The 20,706-nt window shown below is 49.8% G+C and overlaps 1 protein-coding gene across 6 annotated transcripts; it reads left to right on the forward strand.

Annotated features, from left to right (window-relative positions):
• The first annotated feature begins 485 nt into the window (after nucleotides 1-485).
• On the forward strand, nucleotides 486-19,620 carry LOC141564272 (uncharacterized). 6 transcript variants are annotated; one of them, XM_074306566.1, is made up of 14 exons: nucleotides 492-882; nucleotides 5,918-5,992; nucleotides 6,363-6,412; nucleotides 7,434-7,487; nucleotides 7,974-8,124; nucleotides 8,534-8,616; nucleotides 9,056-9,205; nucleotides 12,611-12,847; nucleotides 13,404-13,558; nucleotides 14,512-14,780; nucleotides 17,592-17,659; nucleotides 17,738-17,902; nucleotides 18,005-18,070; nucleotides 18,605-19,620. In XM_074306566.1, the coding sequence occupies exons 1-14, from the start codon at nucleotides 696-698 to the stop codon at nucleotides 18,683-18,685; spliced, it is 1,791 nt and encodes a 596-aa protein (XP_074162667.1). In that variant the 5' UTR covers nucleotides 492-695; the 3' UTR covers nucleotides 18,686-19,620. The 6 variants fall into 6 exon arrangements, with proteins under 6 accessions (XP_074162672.1, XP_074162667.1, XP_074162668.1 ...); XM_074306567.1 differs by having other exon boundaries at nucleotides 494-882; nucleotides 17,738-17,890; XM_074306568.1 differs by having other exon boundaries at nucleotides 496-882; nucleotides 14,596-14,780.
• Nucleotides 19,621-20,706: the final 1,086 nt, after the last annotated feature.

The raw sequence follows: 20,706 nt of genomic DNA on the forward strand, positions 1-20,706 counted from the left end.
CCTGTCTCTCCCCCAAGGGATGGAAAGCATGGAGCAGTGAACGGCTTCTTGTGGGAGTCTGAGACCCCGGAAGATCTCCAGGGGGCAGAGAGCCCACTCCTAGCCCCGGGAGAGCCAGACCCGGAGCCCGCCAAGCCCCTCGCGCGCCCGCGTCGGAAATCTGGGGGTCCGGAAAGGGGACTTCCTGAGCACCCTAAGCCAGGCCGACTCGGGGACCTGACCTCGGAAGGCGGTCCTGCACATTCACTCGAGGAGGAGGTGGGCGGCCGAGCGTACCCCCGCAGGGGGCCGGGGAAGAGGGGTGGGAGGGGGCGGTGGCCCCCGCCCCTGGCCAGGCCCCTCGGGGCGCAGCTTCCTGCAGGCTCCTCCTAGGACCCTCCACTAACTCCGCCCCGTCGGTCCCTCCCGCCCAGCCCGGGGCGGGGCCGGTCCCCGGTGCATTGGTCCGCCGCCTTGTCAGTTTCCCGCGGGGGGCGGCTCTGCCGGCCGGGAGGGGGCGGGACCCCCGAGGGACCGGACCCCGGAGTCCGGCGGGGCGAGGCCGGGCCGGGACCGCGAGCGGCGCTTGCGGCCGCCAAAGTTTGGCCGGAGCGGGGCAGGGAGCTCCCATCCCCTAGGGCGGCGCCGGGGCCGGAGCCGCGCGGCATGCCGCGCGGGGGGCACTGAGAGCCGGCCCGGCGGGGCCCCGGGGGACCATGGGCTCGGGCGGCTGCTCGCGGCGCCACAAAGGGCTGGTGCAGACGGGCTTCCTGCTGACCGCGGCGCTCGGCCTGCTCGGCGGGCTGCTGCTCTACGGCCACCTGGAGCAGAAGGCGCGGGCCGCCCAGGCGCTGGCCGCCACCTACCGCGGCCAGCAGGAGGCACTGTCGGCGCAGCTGCAGGGTGAGCTGGGGGCGGGGGTGCAGGGAACCGGAGTGGGGCTGGGGGGGTGCTGAGGGACCGGGGGACAGGGAGCAGACTAGGGGCTGCTGCGGGACCCGGGACGGGGAGAGGGCTGAGGAACCCAGGGATTGGGAAGAGGCTGTGGGGGTACCCGGGGACTGGGGCGGTGCAATTAAGGCTAAGATAAAGGTGACTGTGGGGTTCTGGGAAAGACAAGAACTTGGACATTGCAGAGGGAAGAAGCTAGGAGACCGGAAGGGAAATCGAGGAAGCAAAGGGCTGTAAGGGATAGGGGCTACAAAGTTCAAGCCCCGGGGTTGCTGAGGACCAGAGCTAGGGCTGGAGGGGGGGCACTGGGGCTGCCTGCAGAAGACTGGGGGCTTGGGCACTGCGAAGATGAAGACAAATGGAGGTCCAGGAAGCTGGGGATACAGGGAGAAATCGAGGGGCTTCGGGGTTCCAGCTGTGTGTGCGCGCGTGTTGGGGTGGATGGTGAGGGGAGGAGGCTGCCTTCCTACATCCCTTTGGCCAGCTCTGTCGCAGAGTGGGGTCCCGACTGCCCCTCATTTTGTCAGGCAGGACTAGAAAGACTTGCCTGAGATCCCGAGGCTGAACTCGGACAGGGACAAAAGCCAGGACGGTTGCCCCAAGCACTTTTCCTGTCTGGCTCTATGGGCCGAGGGAGGATTTGCTACTCTCTCACTCAGCTGGGGCAACCACATTTCCAACACTCTCCCCCCCCCCCCACCCCCCTATGGCTCTTCTTCCTGTCTCCTCTAGGGCCATAGGCAGGCTTGTCTAAGAGTGGGGGGGGGGGGGAGAAGGAGGGGATGCTGGGAGGAGCTAGTTCTTAGCATCTCTGCCTCTCCCTTCTTTGGTCCTTGAGTTTGGGACTGATTCTATCCAAACAGAAATGCTGAGGTCTGTTGGGAGAGTTTAGAGCAGAGGGACTGGACAAGCAGGGCCCCTGGGAGGGAGGGCGGGCCTCCATGTCTGGGGTCCTTGCCAACTCCACTGGTGTCTCTATACTTGGGCCCAGAGAGGTCCCGTCATCCCTGGGGACAGAGAGAACCAGGAAGGGCCATGGGAGGGGCTCCCTGCCAACTAGACTGGCATTATTGTTTCCCACCCACCCTGGGCCTGTTGGGATTTATAAACACTTCCCACTCGTTTTCACCTTGAAAGATTCAAAACACAAAGGTCTTCTGGGTGAAGAACCACAAGGAATTTGCTCAAGAAGGGATTTGGTTAGGGAAACTGAGGCTGGAAGGACCAACCAATTTTATTTTATTATTATTTTTTTTTTTTTTGATGAGACCACTGGAGTTAAATGACTTGCCCAGGATCACACAAATAGTAAGTGTCAAATAAGTATCTGAGGCTAGATTTGAACTCTGGCCCTCCTGCATTCAGGGTTAGCACTCTATCCAACACCCCTTTCCTAGACAATTCTACATGGACCAATTCATGAGTCCTAGAGTCTCTCCACTGACCCTATCCCCCAGAACAGTTTGCCTGATGTAGACTAGGGCAGCCCTCCTCTGGCCCCAAAGAGACCCCAGAGCAGAGAGCCAGGAGCATAAGAAATAAGGACACTTCTGCTTCTGCTCTTTCTGGAATTGTTGCTTTGGGATCTCCGACTTCCATGTTAGTTAACCCCATGTGCCCGGGTCTGTGCCGGGTACTGAATGAAAACTCCCAAGACATAGTCCCTTCCCCTTAAGGGTGTTTCTCATCTCCCTAACGGGAGAGCTGTACATGCCATGAGAAGAGAGGGGCAACTCTTGATTCTTGGACAAAGCAGCAAAGCTCAGGGGTCCAATGAGTGCTACCCTTCAAATAGAACCCGTTACTCCCGCCAGGCTGCCCCGGCTCAAGCTTACTCCGTGAATTGGAATAGCAGCTGGCACAGAGCACACTCAGAAGCAAGGTGAACTGCAATGTTTTCCGCCATAGCAGCCTCATTGCAATAAGTGCCCCATTGCCCCGGGGACTACTTTGAAGGGCAGCAGTCATCTGAGATGTAGTTTATTTGGGAAGCAATCCATCTCTATCACAGTGATTCGGTAGGTGATCTGTAAACTGGTAGTTAGGAGGAGGCAGGTAAAGTCATCCCACCACCACCTCTGAGGGAACTGGGCTTTCAGCTGGGCCCTGAATGCCCCATCAGGCACCTATCGCTGCACTAGGCCCTTGAGATAGCAGGATCTTGGCCAATCCTCTCTCCTCAGAGCCTCAGTTTCCCTTTCTGTTAGAAAGATAGTAACATGTCAAAAAGAAACAGATTAGGAATCAGAGCATATGGTTTAGCTCTGGCTCTTCCTCAGCTGTGTGACCTTGGACCTAGACGCTCTCTGTACTGTTTTCCTTGGACTTTCCTGCCTCTTTCCTTGGCAGGGTTAGTGATCTGGGAAGGAAATTGAGGTTCCAAGGGGATAGGGACCTGTCCAGGTCACACAGCTAGAAAGGCAAGTTTCTTGAAGTGGGAATCAAGACCTGAGTTACCTCAGAAACTCACTAGTCATGTGACCCTCAGCAAATTACTCTGGACCTTAGTCTCCTCCTCCACAAAATGGAAATAATTATGGCACTTTAGCTCCCCATTTAGATGTATGGATCAAATGGAATAATATTTGGCAAATGTGTTGCAAAACTTAAAGCAAACTCGAAATACAAGTTATATTCCTCTTATTATTATCATTGTCATGATTCCTCATTCCCAAATCCAGTCCTATACATAGTATCATGCGTGTGCTTTATATGAATACATATATATTTTTGCATGTATTGTCAAACATATAGTATATATTTTAGTAGAGCACAGGATGGAGTGGCAGAGAAAGGGGCTGGTTGTCTGATAGACGCTTCTTGTTTCTGGGGCTCCGAGCATAGAGCATAGGGAGGATGGAGCTTGGGATAGGAGCCTCTCCCCAAATTCTCTCTTCTTCTCCCTCCTTCTCTCTCTCTCTCTCTCTCTCTCTCTCTCTCTCTCTCTCTCTCTCTCTCTCTCTCTCTCTCTCTCTTTCTTCCTCTCCCTCTTTTTCTCCCTCCTTCTTTCCTTCCTTCTCTCTCCCCCTCTCTTTCTATCTTTCTCCCTTCCTTTCTCTCTCTCTCTTCTCTTTCTCTCTCTCTCTCTCTCTCTCTCTCTCTCTCTCTCTCTCTCTCTCTCTCTCTCTCTCACACACACACACACACACACACACACACACACATACACACACACACACTTTTCTGTCTCTTTGTGTTTGTGGAGGAGCAATTTTAAAGCTGGAAGATACTTTGGGGATCATAGAAAGTCCAACAACCTCATTTGATAAAGGAGTAAGCTGGGGCCCTGAGATGTAAGGAATTCCTCCAGAGTCCCGTGGCCATCAGTAGCATAGCTGGAACTCGGATCCAAATCGCCTCATTGCAAAGCCGTTCCTTTCTCCTCCCCAGGCCTTGCAAATGAGAATGTTTTTCTGCTCATGCCCTTGGGAGTCTGGGAAAGAACAGGTGACCAGAGCAGGCTGCCCGAGCCATCTGGGGTTCTTGGCTGGGGCCCACGGCCCTTGTGAAGAGAAGCCTGGGCTCCCACAGACAGCTCTGTGTGAGGGGGTACATCCTCCTTGTCCTAGATTCTCTGAAGCCACTTATTTATGACGGATGCTGTGTCCTCCTTCTGAAAAGAAGGCTGTTTGGGAGGCCAGCTGCCCCATCTGTCCTTCCTGGATGGCCCCTAGCCTTACATCCACTCCTTCCCAGCACCAGCTGTGGGAACTTCCCTTAGGAAAGGGGGTTTAACTATCTCTGGGGAAGCCTTCCCCGTTGGTCCCTCCCTTTGCCCCAGGTTAGAGACAGAACCTCCGGAGAAGGGAGGGAGCCCACGGCCAGGGTTCTAGCCAGAACTGAGAGCTGGAAGGAGCCACAGAGCTTTATCTAGTCCAGCCCCCTCATTTTCCAGATGAAGAAACCGAGTGATTTCGCCAAAGCAACCCATGCAGGAAGGAATTCAAACCAGCATCCTCTCCTCCACACACAGATCTCTTTCTTCCAGCTCCCTGAGGCTGCCTCGGTGGCCAGAATTGTCTGCTCTGTTTTGGGAAGAAAGTCCATTTCAGTCAGCCCACTTCATCTCCCGACCCCACTGAGGCCTCTTTTAGAGTTCTTCCCCAGAGTCCCAGCCCTTGTGTCCTCCCCCTTTTAAAAAGCTCAGAGTCATAACATGGGGCTCCCCACCGGGGTCCAGGACTGGATTCTAGCCCCAGAAGGCAGGCAGCAACGGCAGAGCAGAGGGCCAGAGCCATGGCTGTCCTACATCCAGCCTTTTCCTCCTTCAGCTGAAGGTCAGGAAACTCTGGCCGGGGGGCCACTCAGTGAGGCTGGAGTGGGCTGGGGCCTGGGATTTTTTTTTTTTTCTGGTGGAAGTTTAGGGAGTATTCTGTGTCTGTCTCCTCTCTGGGCCTTAGGGATTCCCTTGGCTGGGGATGGGATAGGTAGAGGGCCAGCCATGATGAGAAACAAGCTGCGCTCTGTCTCTGTTGGAAGTCAGGGTCTGGAGAGAGGAGGGAGAAGCTGACCAATGGGCCTAGGAGGCAGTGCCGCGCCTCGTGGGGGGCAATGGGGGGGGACTGTAATTTTCCAGATTCAGAGGTTTCCAAGTGAGAACAGAAGCTTTTCAGGAGTTGGCAATGTCTGATTTCAGAGTGTGTTTGTGGCCTGTGACTTGGCATGGGGAGGAAAACCAAAGGGCTTTGGGGGGGGGGGGTAAGAGAGGGGAAGGGGTGAAGAGGAGGAAGTGGCCTGCAAATCTCTGGGATGTGTATTTTCTCTCCCAGAATGCTTAGCTCGCTCTCCCACCCTCCATACCCCAAACTAACCCTCCCCTGGAAAATTGTGAACTATGAAAGAGTATCTAGCAGGAAACCGGAACAAGCTCTCATCTCAAAAATGAGCACTTTTCTTTCTTTTCACTTGTTCTTCTTCACCTGAGTGATTGATCCTAGCCCTTCCCCGGGAATTATAATAGCCCCCCTCTCCGACCTTGTCCCCACAGTGGTATATGAGCATCGGTCCCGCCTTGAGCGTTCCCTGCAGAAAGAACGGGGGGAGCACAAGAAGACCAAGGAAGGTAAGTAGTTTGCAGGGATCCTGGGACTTCGGACTGGGGCTCCCGTCCAGGAACTCTGAAATGTTCAGATTAGGGAGAGACGCCCTCCGTCCTGCAAGGAGCTGAGGCTGGCCTTGCCCCCGGCCTTCTATCCCTGCCTCCTAATGTGAACATTGAATGGGAGGGGATGGGACAGGATGGGTCTGTTGTCCATTTCCTTCATGGATGATTTCTGGGCTTCTGACTATTCCCAGGCCGTGAATTTTGATCTCCCTCTGGGGAGGGATCATGGTGACTCTGGGGTGATTCCTGAAACCAGAGCGGGGGGAAAGGAAGGGAAGAGACTGTCTTGGCAGTGGGGGGGTGCATGCCAAGGCCTTCTCCTCTCCAGATTTCCTAGTGTACAAACTGGAGGCGCAGGAAGCTCTCAACAAGGAAAAGGTCAGTGGGGCTGAGTGGGGTTGAGTGGGGGGGGCAACCTGTACTCTAAGAGAGACCCCACCCCTAGCTCAGCAGGGGAATCTCTGGGGTCAGGACAAGGGGGAGTGCCCGCCAGTCGAACGAGCATAAGGGAAATACGAAGTGTGTCTGATGGGCTTCCCAGCCAGGGATTGACGGTGTTAGAAAGCAGGGATTAGGGAACTAAAGTATTTGAAAACCAAGTTCTCTTCTTTTTAATAGGGTGAGTTGGGAGAAAGAGCAATACTGGGGAGTATCCTGGACTGGGAATTGGGATCCCTGGATTCTGGTTCTGATTTTACCACCAGCTTTCTGTGTGACCTTGGAGAAATCACTTCTACCTCCATTCCTAAGCAAGGGTCTCTCCCGTGGAATTAGGGGTAGAGGGAATTTGGACTTGGTGACCTTTCAGATACTTAAAACTCCAATATTTTGTGTTCTGAGGCCTCAGAATGTAGCCACCTCCCGGGCCTTCCAAGACCTTCTTTAAGGAACAGATAAGGATGATTTGTAATTAGCACGATTTATAGGTGAGTGGGGGCTTCCACCATGCTGGAGAAGAAACAGAAAGGTGGCAGATGAGTCAGTTTAAGTCCCGAGGACCATGGATCAGCCTTGGAAAGGGGCCGGGCATGCTGGGAGTTCCTGTGACTGCTCAGCAGTCTGGGGACCGTTAGTAAGTGAGTTGATGCCCCATCCAGACATCCCTGGGGTACACTCTACAGGCACTATCGATCATGTTTATGTGTTCTGGGCCCCCCAAACTCCCTCATGAAGGGGTCTTCATCAATTATGTGTCCCTAAATAGATAGATAGATAGATAGGGCTCCCCAAAATATATGTATTTTTTCCTATCCAAGTTCACAGACTTTCAGATCTCTTGGGTGTCCATGATCCCCCAAGGTAAAAGCCCCCGGTGTAGAGACATTTGTTCCCATCTACTTACCACTGTGTGTAATGAAATGTTTCTTCTCCCTTCATGAACCCGGGGCCTGGGCTGCAGCAAGACTCAATGAACCGCTATGGTGCCCTAAGCTCTCAGCACAGGATCCTCAAGGCAAGAAAACCAGGGAGGAAAGGAAGGGCTAGAGGAGGGGCAGCTTCTTTCCCAGTGTCAGAATCACTCCCTTTCCCCACTGCCCTCTGGGACCTTGGCCTTCCCCTGTCCCCTGTGTACCCAAAGGCCTGGGGGTGGGCAGTGGCTAGTGCTTGGATCGCTGGTTCTGAGATGGCCCCTCATCCAGGCCAGCAGGGATGCACTTGGGGAAGGTTGGATACTCTGGCAACACAGGTGGTTCCTAGCTGGGCTGGTGGCATTCTGTAAAAGGATGGCAGAGCTGAGGAGAGAAGGTAGGGACGGGGCTTGGCTCAGCCCCAGGAGACGGAGCAGGGTCTGCTGCTGTTTTGTGCTCTGTTCTCCTTCTGAATTTCTCTGGTGTTTGAGGACCCTGAAGGAGTTGGCCCTGGGGGAGAAGAAAGTCCAGGATGGGGTGAGTGAAGCTGGTTCTTAGCCTGGTGCTGAGAGGCCCCCTTCCTTTCTCAGAACCAACATGAGGATGTGAAGAAGCAGCTGCTGGACCTGCAGCTGCAGCACAGTGGGCTGAGGCTGGAACATCGGAAAGCCCTGGAGAGCCATGGGCAGCGCTATGCCCAGCTGCAGCGAGAAAAGGACAGCGAGGTGGCCAATCTGCAGGGTGAGACCCAGGGAGCCCCTGGTCCTGGAGAGCTCCAGGCTGAGGGGAAGGCAGGGCCTTTCCCCTTAGGGAACACTCAAAATGAGGAGGAGGTAGGAGCCTGGTCCAGCTTACACAGAACATTTGGTCTGAAGGGAAGACCTGCTCTCTTGCTGCTGCTCAGCCTCTGCCTGTCCTGTTTGCTGATGTCATGTCCTAGCCAGGAGGAGACAGGACACACATCCCCAGGAAGCATACCATTATCTCAAACCAGACATTATCGGTGCTAACTCCTGGGGCATCAAGGCAGCCTCTGGAGAGCGTGTGCTTCATGTCTTTTGGATTCTACAGATTCTTAGGAGTCAGCAGAGGGAGGCAGGGGAGGCTCCCTTCTCTAGCCCACTCAGATCTTGACTTTCTTACCACACAGACACAGTCTATAAACTCCGAGAGGAGAGCAAGCTCCTGAGGAAGGCTCATCAGGATATTCACACTCAGCTTCGGAACGCCCAGGTGAGAGGGGGCCAGGTGTGTCCACCGTCCCATGTGCCAGAAGAGGTAACGGCCCAATGGGGAGAGGGCTGGTTTGGAGGCCAAACACCTGCATTAAAATTATATCTCTTTCTGTTACCTTCTACCTGGGTGATGCTGGGCAAGACACAATTTCTATGTACCTCAATTTCCTCAGCTGTAAAGATGTATAAGAACACCTACCTCCTAAGGTTCTTATGAAAATTAAATGACATACTATTTGTAAAGTGCTTAGCACAGTCCGTGGCCCATAGTAGGTGATTAATAAATGCTTATTCTGTTCTCCCCTCTCTTTCTCTTTCAAGGTTCCTAAATCTCTGGTCTTTTGACCCTTCAATGAGGCCAGAGAAGAGCTGGTTGTTTGAGTGGTGAGGGCATAGGAAGGTTAACCATTTCAGTCCTACTTTGTTCTCTGTTCTAGTCCCAGATGGAGGAGTTTCGACAGCTCAAGGAAGCCTTGCAGAAGATGCCCAGCTTCCAGGAGCCTGCGGCTAGCCTGCAGCAGCAACAGCAGCAGCAGCAGGAGGTCCTCCAGGCCCCAAGGCAGCAGGCTCAGCTCAGGAAGCCTCAGGTAGGGTATCTCTGAACTCCTGAGGGTGGGGGTAGCATAATATGAGGGAAAAAGCACAGTCTAGAACTGAGCACTCTGGTACTAAAGATTCCTCGGGCCTCAGTTTATTCAACCATAAAAGGGATCTTCTCAGGGGCCCCCAGGGACCATAACATTTTATTGGTTTACTGACAGCCTAATCCTGAGTCTGGTATCCCCTAAGGCAACCTCCTTTCTCCCTCCACTTTGAGACAGCTCTAATTGTTAGGACTTTTTCCAGACATTAAGCCAAAATTTGCCTTTTTGCAACTTCTACCCATTGATCCTGGACTGTCCTCTGAGGCTATGTCATGTCTTCTACATGACAACTTTTTAAGAATCTATCATATCTTCTCTTCTCCACTAGAAACTAACCCAATTCCTTCTTCCAAAATTCCTTCCTTTTGACAAAATCCAAGACCTACTTATTAAAAACACTAGAGAATATAGGAAATATTAGTTTTAATATAATAAATGTCATCTATCTAAAACAAAAAACAATCATTACATATGATGAAGAAAAGTTAGAAATCTTACCAGTAAGATCAGGTATAAAGCAAGGATGATCATTATTACCACTACCGCGTAACATATTTCTATCTATTTATAACAATAAGCTATAGATATCTATGCCAATAAGCTATAGCAATAAGAAAAGAAAGATAATTTGAGGAAATAATGGCAGGCAGAGAAAAAATAAAATAATCGCTTTTACTTCTGATACAATAATTTATTCAGAAAACCCTAACGAATCAACCAAAATTTTAATCAAAACAATACATTAAACAAGTTGTACATTAAACCTGTGTAAATCATCAGCATTCTTGCATATTATCAACCAGTTGCTTCAGCAGATCCTCATAAAGTATGAACTCAAGGCATCCTGTGTGACCTTAGACTTCATGTACATCAGTTTGAATGAAGCTCAGTTTTCTCATTTGTAAAATAAGAGGGTTCGCTGGACTTGGGAACTTATAGGATTGCTTATAGTTCTAGATGTCTGGTCTTGTATTCATCCTGGTCCCGTAGCTGGGACACTCGCTCTCCAGCTGTCAGTGGCTTTTCTTTTTTTTTTTTTTTTTTTTTTTTAATTTTTTTTTTATTTATTTGGAATTTTTTTTCACAGTATATATACATGATTAATTTTTTTTATAATATTATCCCTTGTATTCATTTTTCCAAATTATCTCCCCCTCCCTCCATTCCCTCCCCCCAATGACAGGCAATCCCATACATTTTACATGTGTTACAGTAAAACCTAGATACAATATATGTGTGTAAATACCATTTTCTTGTTGCACATTAAGTATTAGATTCCGAAGGTATAAGTAACCTGGGTAGATAGACAGTAGTGCTAACAATTTACATTCACTTCCCAGTGTTCCATCTCTGGGTGTAGTTATTTCTGTCCATCATTGATCAACTGGAAGTGAGTTGGATCTTCTTTATGTTGAAGATATCCACTTCCATCATAATATATCTTCATACAGCATTGAAGTGTACAGCGATCTTCTGGTTCTGGTCGTTTCACTCAGCATCAGTTGATGTAAGTCTCTCCAAGCCTCTCTGTATTCCTCCTGCTGGTCATTTCTTACAGAACAATAGTATTCCATAACCTTCATATACCATAATTTACCCAACCATTCTCCAATTGATGGGCATCCATTCAACTTCCAGTTTCTAGCTACAACAAAAAGAGCTGCCACAAACATTTTGGTACATACAGGTCCCTTTCCCTTCTTTAGTACTTCTTTGGGATATAAGCCCAGTAGTAGTACGGCTGGGTCAAAGGGTATGCACAGTTTGACAACTTTTTGGGCATAGTTCCAAATTGCTCTCTAGAATGGTTGGATTCTTTCACAACTCCACCAACAATGTATCAGTGTCCCAGTTTTCCCACATCCCCTCCAACATTCATCATTATTTGTTCCTGTCATCTTAGCCAATCTGTCAGTGGCTTTTCTTAAATATGAAACTCCAAACAATCACAGTAGTCCAAATGTGTTTGGATCCAAACAACAATGAATATAACCCACTTATTCCTTCTGGGGAGTCCTTTGCCTAAGTGATAGTTGAAGTCAGGGGTTGTAGCAAGAAGAGAGAGCCCAAAGGAGACTTTTGTTAAACAGCCACATGAAGGGTGAAAAGAAGAGAGAGAAAACTCTGACACTTCATCATACCTTATTTAACTGCAATCTCTCTGAGGGCAGGAATTAATTTGCTTTTTTCTACCTTTGTATACCTAGTTGCTAATTCAGTGCCTGATGCATAGTAGAAGCTGGGGAAATAAATTGCTTATTGATGGTTGGAGTGATGTTGAAGAGGATTTCTGGTAGGGAGGAGGTGGCAACCCTACAGGACATTTATGAAGGATGGGAACTGAAGAGCCATTGGATGGAGAGCAATATGGGGTGAAGGTGAAGAGACCACTTGCAAGGGTTGAGGAGAATAAAGGCAATAGAGGTACAGGAGTGAGGAGCCATTTTATCAGTAAAGTCGGGGAGACACAAGAGTTGGTAGTTGGTGAGTTAGCAGGGTCAACAGAAGAGATTTTTTGGATGATGGGAAAGGGAAAGAAGGTGTATGAGAGAGAGACTGAGAAAGGAATGAAGGAGAGACAGAGACAAATATACTGAGAAATAGATAGAGAGGGAAGGAGGGAAGGGAAAGGAATGATTATTAAGTACCTACTATGTGCCAGGCTAATGAGACAATGAGAACAAATGAGATATTAAGTGATTAGCAGGGTGCCTGGCACATAGTAGTTGGTGCTTAATAAATGCTTGTTCCCATCTGCTTTCCTTTCCTCTTACTCACTGGGGGATACAAAGAAATTCTAGGCACAGATTCCACTCTGGGACCCCTGATGATTCTCTCTACCCTATCACCCCGTGAAAGATTTGTATATATTTTGTATGTGATCTGCTTTGCGTTCCCATGATTCTTTCTTGGGAGGAGGTAAGCATCCCAAGGGGAGGGGCTCTTGGATTTGGGCCTTGTATTCCCCAGTCAAGAGCCTAGCACTGTTCCAGGCACATCATGGGCACCTACTGAATGAATGACTGGAGTAAAAGGTGAGATCATCCGTATTTGGGAGATGTCAACATGAGAGAAGAGAAGGTTTGCAACGGTCTCTTTGGGGGAAGTGATAAAGAGCTTTTCAGAGTAGAAATCTCTCTTAGCCAGAAAGGCCCAGCTGAGGAGATGGGCCAGGATTTTTGTAGTGGCCAAAATCAGTTCGATTTTGCAACTCCTTACTGTGACATGCAGCTGCTGCAGGAAATAGGGTGGAGAAAATAGAGCGGACGCCACAGTCCTGAATCCTGAGAGCCACTGGGAGGGTGTCTCAGCTGAGCCCCTGCCTGCTCCCCTGCCTCTCTCCTGCAGGTGTTCATTGCCACAGGCTCCAGAGTAGCCCTAAACCCCCAAGAGCCGGAGCTGGGCCCCCGTTGGAACCCTCAGGCTGCCCACACCACAGGGACACGGGCCCTGCCCCCAGCGGGGCCACCTTTTCCAGACCTGCTATTGCCTTCTTCTGGGCCCCCCGCCTGGCCTCAGAAATCCATCGACAGCCATGTTCTCCGTTTCACCAGAACTGTTAACAGCCTTCCAGTGAAGCCCCCAGTATGCCTTTCCCCACCCCCTGCATGTTCTGGGTGGTTCCCCCACTTGTGGATGTGACTGCCAGGGTCGGAAGTCATTTAGACAATCACTTCTCACCAGCTGTTTCCTCTTCTTCCTCCCCAAGACTGGAGGTGTTTTGTCCCATGGCGGGAAGGGGAGGCCCCATTGGGTGGAGTTAAAGGAGCTAGAACGCTATAGAAGGACCCCTACTTTCTTGGAACTTCTAGATCATCTTGAAATGGGTAGTTTCTTGCCGGGTCCCTGGCCCTAAGTCAGTCCAGCTTTGCCTCCTGAATTCCAGGAATCAGCTAACCAGAGTTCCAGGCTAGCCATAAATCATACTCCTAGAAATTCAATAATTTGGCCCCTTCCCCGCCTTAGCCTTAACCTCTCACCCCAAGGTTTGCCCCGTGCCCTCCCTCACCAGCTGATAACATCCACTGTACCCTGGGGACCAGAATGGAGGCTGCTGGGTGAATGCAGAAGAGACTTTGGGGGGAGAGGGAGGGGGAGGATCTTTGGCCAGGGATGCTGAGCTGCCTCCCCCTGCCCACAGGTTCAGCAGGTAGTGGTGGTGGCAGCCCCTGTCTCCACCTCCCCCGAGAGACCCGGCCCACGGGGTCGTCCCCCTCAGCAGCGGCCTCCCACAGGCCTGGACAGAGAGCCCCAGGCCCTCCCAGCCCCTGGTAGCCCACAGGTACAGATGCAGAGGTGGGTGTCTGGGCCGGGTCAGAGGTGGGGGGAAGAAGAGGGAAACGGGAACGAAGGGATGAGCATCTCCCCCCCCCCCAGCTGCCTTTGGTGTTCCTGACCCCTGGCAATTAGGAAGTCCTTCCTGTGCCAACTCCAGGATCTCTGCCATCTTTTACAGAGGAGTTAGGTGTTAGCTATAGTGTCTGAACAGCCTGGTCCTACGGTGTTGGAACGACTTCCAAAAGATCCATATAAGGCAGAACTGGGGGTTCTTTCCAGGAGAAAATGTTGAAACTTATTTTTTCCTATTATATAGTAAATATACTTAGGTCCAATATGTTTATCACACATGGCACTTTTTGAATATGTGTTGGCTTAAATTGGTTCTTGTTTTGTTCTCCAGTTCCAAGGCCTAGATTTGAAACCAGAAAACCTAGATTTGAATCTGGGGACCTTTTTTCATCTTAAAAACTACTAGCTCCAAAACCCTAAGATTCCACCCCCCCCCCATCACCAGCTGGGCTACATTTCAGAGCTCTTGTATCAGTATTTTTTAGGTTTTTTTTTTCCTTGTTGAGGCAATTGGGGTTAAGTGACTTATCCAGGGTCACACTGCTAGGAAGTGTTAAGTGTCTGAGAGGAGATTTGAACTCAGGTCCCCCTGACTTCAGGGCTGGTGCACTATCCACTGTGCCACCTAGCTGCCCCTAGAAGTTTTATGTCATTATATGCCAAGGGTGTCACATAACCAGCAAATACTTGGGAAATGCTGCTGTTGAGACTCTGGCATGATGGAAATAGTGATGGATGGGGAGGGAGTCAGAGAAACCCGAGGTCAGAGGATGAGGAAAACACTCATTCTCTCTGAGTTTCAGTAAGAGAGAGAATAACACAGTTCAGTTCCCGCCTCACTGGATTGCTGTAGAAAGCCAATGAGATCATGCCCGTGGCCTGCTTTCCAAACTTTCCAGCGCTAGAATAGGTCCGTTATTAGAAGCTCTCTACCTGTGGAAACCTCCCGGAGACCTAGCCCGATCCCCATTTCCATCTCCCAGCTGGCAAGATATCGTCAACAAAGTGAATGCCCAAGAGAAGAATCAACAGCTTCCTTCAAGCAGCCAGCCCCAGGGGCAGGACCAGTCTCTTTCACCTGCCAACCGGGGAGAAGGGGGAAAGGGCCCAGCTCTCAACAAAGAAGAGCCCCGAAGAGCAAGACCCGATGAGGAGGAGCTGGAGATGGGTAAGTGTGCCAGACCTAGACTTCATCTGGCAGAGGGCACAGCAAGAGCTGTGAACCTGGGTTCTAATTCGGGCCCTCTCCCTTACTCTCTATAAGATTTTACACAAATCACCATCCTCCTCTGTCCCTGGTAGGCTTTGATTTCCTTATCTACAAAATGAGAGTTTTAGACCAGATGGATCTCCAAGGGCCCTTCCAGCTCCGTTCAATGAATCAGTGACCCTGGTGTTCAGTTCTCTGGGGCCAGATGGCCTTGTTTCCTCCCCTTGGTGAAATGGAACGAATGCTGACAGTTCTGTTCCGAGCCCTTCGCCGATGGGGACACTGTGTCACTGGTCGGGGGACACATCTTGTTATCTATTGGGATACATCGTTACACATTATTAGGCAAGTCAGGAGACACATAGTTAGGTGCCAGGAAATGTTAAAAATGTAAATAGTGTTTTATTTTTTTCCAGTTCCATGTAAAGTTAGTTTTCAACATTCATCTTCGTAAGATTTAGAGTTCCCAATTTTTTTCCCTCCCTCCCTTCTCTCCTTCCTCCCCAAGAAAGCAATCTGATATAAGTTATACATGGACAATCAGATTAAACATGTTGTGTTACTGTGTACAATGTTCAAGAGATATATTGTTATAAGTTGGGACAGTGTTACAAACCAGGGAATACATTGTTACAAGCCAGTGGATACTGTTACAGGTCAGGGGACACAAGATGTTACAGGTCAGGGGACAAATTGTTACAAGCCAGTGGGGAAAGCAGAAGGCTCTTCAGCCTTGTTCTTCCCACAATTCTTTCTTGAAGCAGCCATAGGCAATCACAGGAAGCAGCACTGAGGTTGCTTTTATTGGAATTCCCTGAGTAGACTAACTTTCACTTGAGGTCACCAAGCACTTATTAAGCCCCTGCTGTATGCTAGGCACTATGGATACAAAGACAAATGTGAAATAACTCCCAACCTCTAAGAGCTTCCATTCTGCTAGAGGGAAGAATAGGTACTTAAATAAGCAGTAGCAAAATATAGAAAAAAAAAAAAAAAAAAAAAAAAAACCTTCCATTCTACTAGAGGTAGATAAGCAGCAGCAAAATATAGGATAATTGGGGGGGATAGAGACCACCAACTGGGGAGCTCACCTAAGGCTCTGGTCCTGGGATCTGAAGGAAGTGAAGGGAAGGTGAGGAGAGAGAGCGTTCTACATTCTAGGGATGGGGAATAAGTTAAAGTACATAAGTGGAAGATTTAAATTAATGTATAAGAAATACCAAGTGGACCATTGTGTTGACTTCAGCAGAGAGTGCAAGGAGTTTGGAGTGGAAAGGTCCCATGGGACCTTTGAAAAATACCAGCTGTGTGTCAGGGAGCTAGATGTTGCATGATATTCTGTAACATTTCCTTCACCATAACTTAAGACATTCCCCAACTGATGAACAACCACCCATTTTCCAGTTTCTGGCCACTACAAAGAAGGCTGCCACAAACATTTTTGCACATATGGGCCCCTTTCCCTCCTTTAAGATCTCTTTGGGATACAAGCCCAGTAGAAACACTGCTGGATCAAAGGGTATGCACAGTTTGATTGCCCTTTGAGCATAGTTCCAAATTGCTCTCCAGAATGGCTGGATCAATTCACAACTCCACCAATAATGTATGTGTCCCACTTTTCCTACATCCCTTCTAACATATTCATCATCTTTTCCCGTCATTTTATCCAATCTAATAGGTGTGACATGGTACCTTAGAGTAGTCTTAATTTGCATTTCTCTAGTTAATGATTTAGAGCATTTTTTTCCCATATGACTAGAAATGACTTTAATTTCTTCATCTGAAAATTGTTCATTTGAAATTTATGAGATTTTGATTCCCATTTTTTTTCTTTCTCTTTTCACCCTTCTCCAAGATGTTTATACATGTTTAACCTATTTCAAATTGATTACCAGTTGGGGAAGGAGTGAAAGGGTGAAAAAAAATGGAAATCCAAATCATTCAAATGATAATCAATTTGAGATAGGTTATACATGCTCAAGTTAGATACTTCTTAGCTGTGTGACCCTGGGCAAGTCACTTAGCTTGCCCAGTTTACATGTTCTTTGAATAGAGCACTATATAAATGCTTACTAATTACATCAAGGACTTTGGTAGGTACCAGGCTAATAGAGATAAAGAATTTCTGCCCTCAGGGAGCTTACATTCTCTCAGAGGAAGTTATATACCAAATAAATGGGGGTAGCTAAGTGGTGCAGTGGATAGACCATCAGCCCTGAAGTCAGGAGGACCAGAGTTCAAATCTGGTCTCAGAAACTTAACGCTTTTTAGCTATGTGATCCTGGGCAAGTCACTTAACCCTAATTGCCTCAGCAAAAATAAATAAATGCAGATGACCCAAGTGCTGGCACTCCAAATTATAAGGGGGTTTCAATGCCAAGTTAAGGAGTTGAATTTTATCCCAGATGTTCTAGGGGGTCACTGATGCTTCAGAGCAGGGGGGGGGTTGGGCCATGAACTAGAAAAGCAAATCTGTGTAGAAAAATGGATTGGAAAGCTGAAATAGAGAGAAGTTGGATTGGTCAGAGACTCTTCCTCAGCCCATGACTCCTTCTCAGGCCCATTGAAAAATTCACATTTGTTAAAAGTTTGGAGGCCTGAACTGATGGCCATGGCTAGGCCATAATGGGTGACTAGGGGGAAGTGACATTATCATCTCCCATCCTCTGACTCCCTTTCTGGGAAGTGAATGGGGCAGACTGGAGCCTTTGGCTAGATGCCCTCTAGCTAAGGTAGTCCGGCTGATTCCTCTGTCCTTCCTCCCCCTAGATGCCGGGATGATTGAGCGGGAGGAGAACATACGGCCTAGGAAGGAGCCCGGGGACCAGGCCCCAGTGGTGAGTGTGGGCCTGAGGATCTGGGAGGTCCGGAGGTGCCATCTGCAGGCTTTAGCCCCTCCTTACTTCTCTCTCCAGGGGCCCGATGCCCTTGCAGACCCTGCCCAGGACCCGAACAACCAGGGTGAGGATGAGTTTGAGGAGGCAGAGGTCGAACGGCCAAGATTGGAAGCAGGAGCCCCAAGGCAAGCTCAGGAGCCCCAGGAACAAGGGCCAGAGGAGCAGGGCCAGGTGATGAATGAGGTGAAGTGAGGGTGGGTGGGCACCGGCTGCTCTGACCCAGAGTCTGAGCCTCTTAGAAACACCCAAAAGTGGTGACTTTTGCCCCTTGGTTTGGGACCACAGGCAGGAGCAGGACCCCACAGGCCCGGCACAGAGCTACTGAATGACTATCAGGATGACCAGGAACTGGTAAGGCCTGGAGGAATGAGGGCATTGAAGGGTCATTTAGAGTGTTGCTCTGGGGGCTCTCAGTTAGGCTGGGATGGCGCTGGGCTGGAGATGCTCCCCCCTCCTTGGTCTTTTTCCAAGGCCAGTGTTCTGAAGGTCACAACCAGCGCCTAGGAGAAAGCCATGAATCTTTTTAGCTTCATAAAGAACGGAAACCAGAATTTCTTTCTCACTGTGTGTTAAATCCTGTGCTCTGTTGGGCCGCAAACACAAGCAGAAAATCCTAATTCTAGAGCTGGAAGGGACCTGAGGGGTCCTGTATCTGACCCTCTCCCATTACAGAGAAGTCCAGTAGCCCACCTGGCTAGTAGGGAGCTCATCTGTAACGTGAGGTTGGACAAGATGGCCTCTGAGCACTCAGTCACCCTAGATCTTGGAGTCTGGGATTCCAAGCAGCAGAGTCAAGATTTGAACCCAAGAGCTCTCCCTACATTCCTTGATCTTTCTGCCATCCCCACTGATGGCTATTGTCTGTGTATCCCTCCTCTTCCTTAGGATGAGAATCCTGACCTGGAGCTGGGACCTGAAACCAAGAATCACCCAGAGGCCCCGGGCCAGAAAGACAGTTACTACTGACCCTGCCCCTCGTTCTCCCAAAGCCCTCTGCTTCATGTCCTCCTGAAGGAAGTCTAGGCTTCTGCCCCAGCACAGCTGCAGGGGGTTATTCTGCATTGCTTACTTAGTTCTCCAAGGACAGTTGGGCTGTGGGGGTCAAATGGTCCTTAAGGAGAGCCGCTCAACTAGGAAAGAGATCCTTGTGGATCTGGGAATCACTCTCAGCTCTCCGGCCCTCAGATACTAGCCACCCACCACATCCTACAAATTCCTAATGTTGGGATTGCTCAGGACCTCAAAGTTAAAGCTTCTTCCAGAAGACAGATAGGGCCGTGGCGCCCTGACTCTGGCCCCTTTTGAAGATCAGGGGGGCTGAAAACCAGGCATTGAGGGGAGGATGATGACTTTAATTTCCAGCTGATCAGTCATCTCCGGAGACAGAGGAAACATGAGAAAAGAGGCTTCTTCCCTCTGCCAGCCAAGTTCTTTGAAGCCCCAGCTGGGATAGACAGCGCCCTACAGGACCGAGTCTGAGTTCTGGGACTCAGACAAATCCAGGACTCCAATGGGTGCTGGAGTGAGAGCCTGGGAACCAAGCCCTGGTTCAGTGCCAGGGAGTAAAGGGGGGAACCAAGATGGCTCCTGAATGTTTCCCCATTTCCCTTCCCTGAGGTCTCCCCCTTGAGTCACTTTCTGGGGATTGGAGGTTAAAGGATGGGATTGTCATTCTGTCCTACTCCAGGGTCCCAGCAGGACAGAGAGAGGCAGACCCTGGGGGGAGGTGGTTAATGGGCCCTAACCTATGGCCAATGGCCAGAAGGATAGGGAATAAAGCTCTGGATAGAGGCTCAGCCCTGGCATTCTGAGGCGACGTAGTCCAGAGTTTTCTGTGCGTAATGTACAGGCAGGCCTTAATAATCATTTTGTACACACAGAAAATAAAGTTTTGAATTAAAGTCATTGTCTTTTGGTGACGATCTGGGAGAAGGGGATTCTGGGAGAAGCTGTGGGCACAAATGCCATACTTTGGTCTCCACCATCACTAAGAGGTGCAGAGGTTTTTTTCTGGGAAAAGGAAAAAGATGAGAATTGTCTTCCTTAGCTACTCATAGTGGGGAGGTGGGATTTCCATAAAAATGAACTTTTTTTTTTCATTCTTTCCCATCAGAGAGTGGAACAAAAATTCAAGGTCAGACTGGGACGGTGTGTCCGTTCAGTTGCAGTGATACCCCTTGCCAGAGCAGGCAAGTGGGGTGGGACCCAAGAGCCAGTGTGGAGTCAAGAAGTCCCCAGTTGAGATTTCATCTCTAGTGTTTCCTGTGTGATCTTGAGCAAATAAATTCCCCGAGCCTCAGTTTCCCCATCATGAGAGGGTAGACTACATGTTTTCTAAGGGTCCTTTTAACTTGAGATCTCTAACCCAATGATCATCCCCAAGGTCTTTCTCTGATGAGAAGTGTGGAAGTGACTGCCCCTAAGATCTTTCTGGAATAAAAGTGGGACTCATTTCCCTGTGAGCTCCCAGTAAGAACGATGACATTTATATAGGGAAAGCCCTTTGTCCCCTTCCATTCTCCCCAAGGTAAGCTGAGGTCATTGCACCCTTTGGGCACTTTACTGGAGGAGAAAGCCAGGGGGCTCTAACACTAAGATGTCTAACCTCTTGGGATCGATTGACCAGATTGACCCTCGGACTCGATTTTTCTGCTAAGGTCCTCTTCTCCAAGCTGTACAAATCTGATAAACTAACCTGCTCTTGCCTGGGAAGACTCCCTAAAGAGTCCAAGGGCACAGGGGGAGACAGAGGGCATGTGGGCCAATAAGAGGAGCTCATATTTCACCCCTCATCATCACCTCTGCAAGTCTCGTGCTTTGGGAAACAAGTGCATCAGCAGCTCTTGATGGCTTCCTTCTCAGGGTCTTAGGACCCCACCCCAAAGCTCTGCAGAATCCCCACGGGGCAGTGCTGCAGATAGGAGGGGGCTCAGCCATCTTGGATGAGGGCCAAGTCTGAGATATTCATGGGGGAGCTCTCTCTAGAG

The sequence above is a fragment of the Sminthopsis crassicaudata genome, chromosome 3 (assembly GCF_048593235.1).
Source record: "Sminthopsis crassicaudata isolate SCR6 chromosome 3, ASM4859323v1, whole genome shotgun sequence".
Classification (NCBI taxonomy): Eukaryota; Metazoa; Chordata; class Mammalia; order Dasyuromorphia; family Dasyuridae; genus Sminthopsis; species Sminthopsis crassicaudata.

Coding starts and splice junctions, on each gene's coding strand:
- LOC141564272 (XM_074306566.1), top strand. CDS start 696: ATGGGCTCGGGCGGCTGCTCGCGGCGCCACAAAGGGCTGGTGCAGACG. Junction 14,781..17,591: donor TGAGGAGGAGCTGGAGATGG/GTAAGTGTGCCA, acceptor TCCTCCCCCTAG/ATGCCGGGATGATTGAGCGG. Junction 18,071..18,604: donor ATCAGGATGACCAGGAACTG/GTAAGGCCTGGA, acceptor CCTCTTCCTTAG/GATGAGAATCCTGACCTGGA.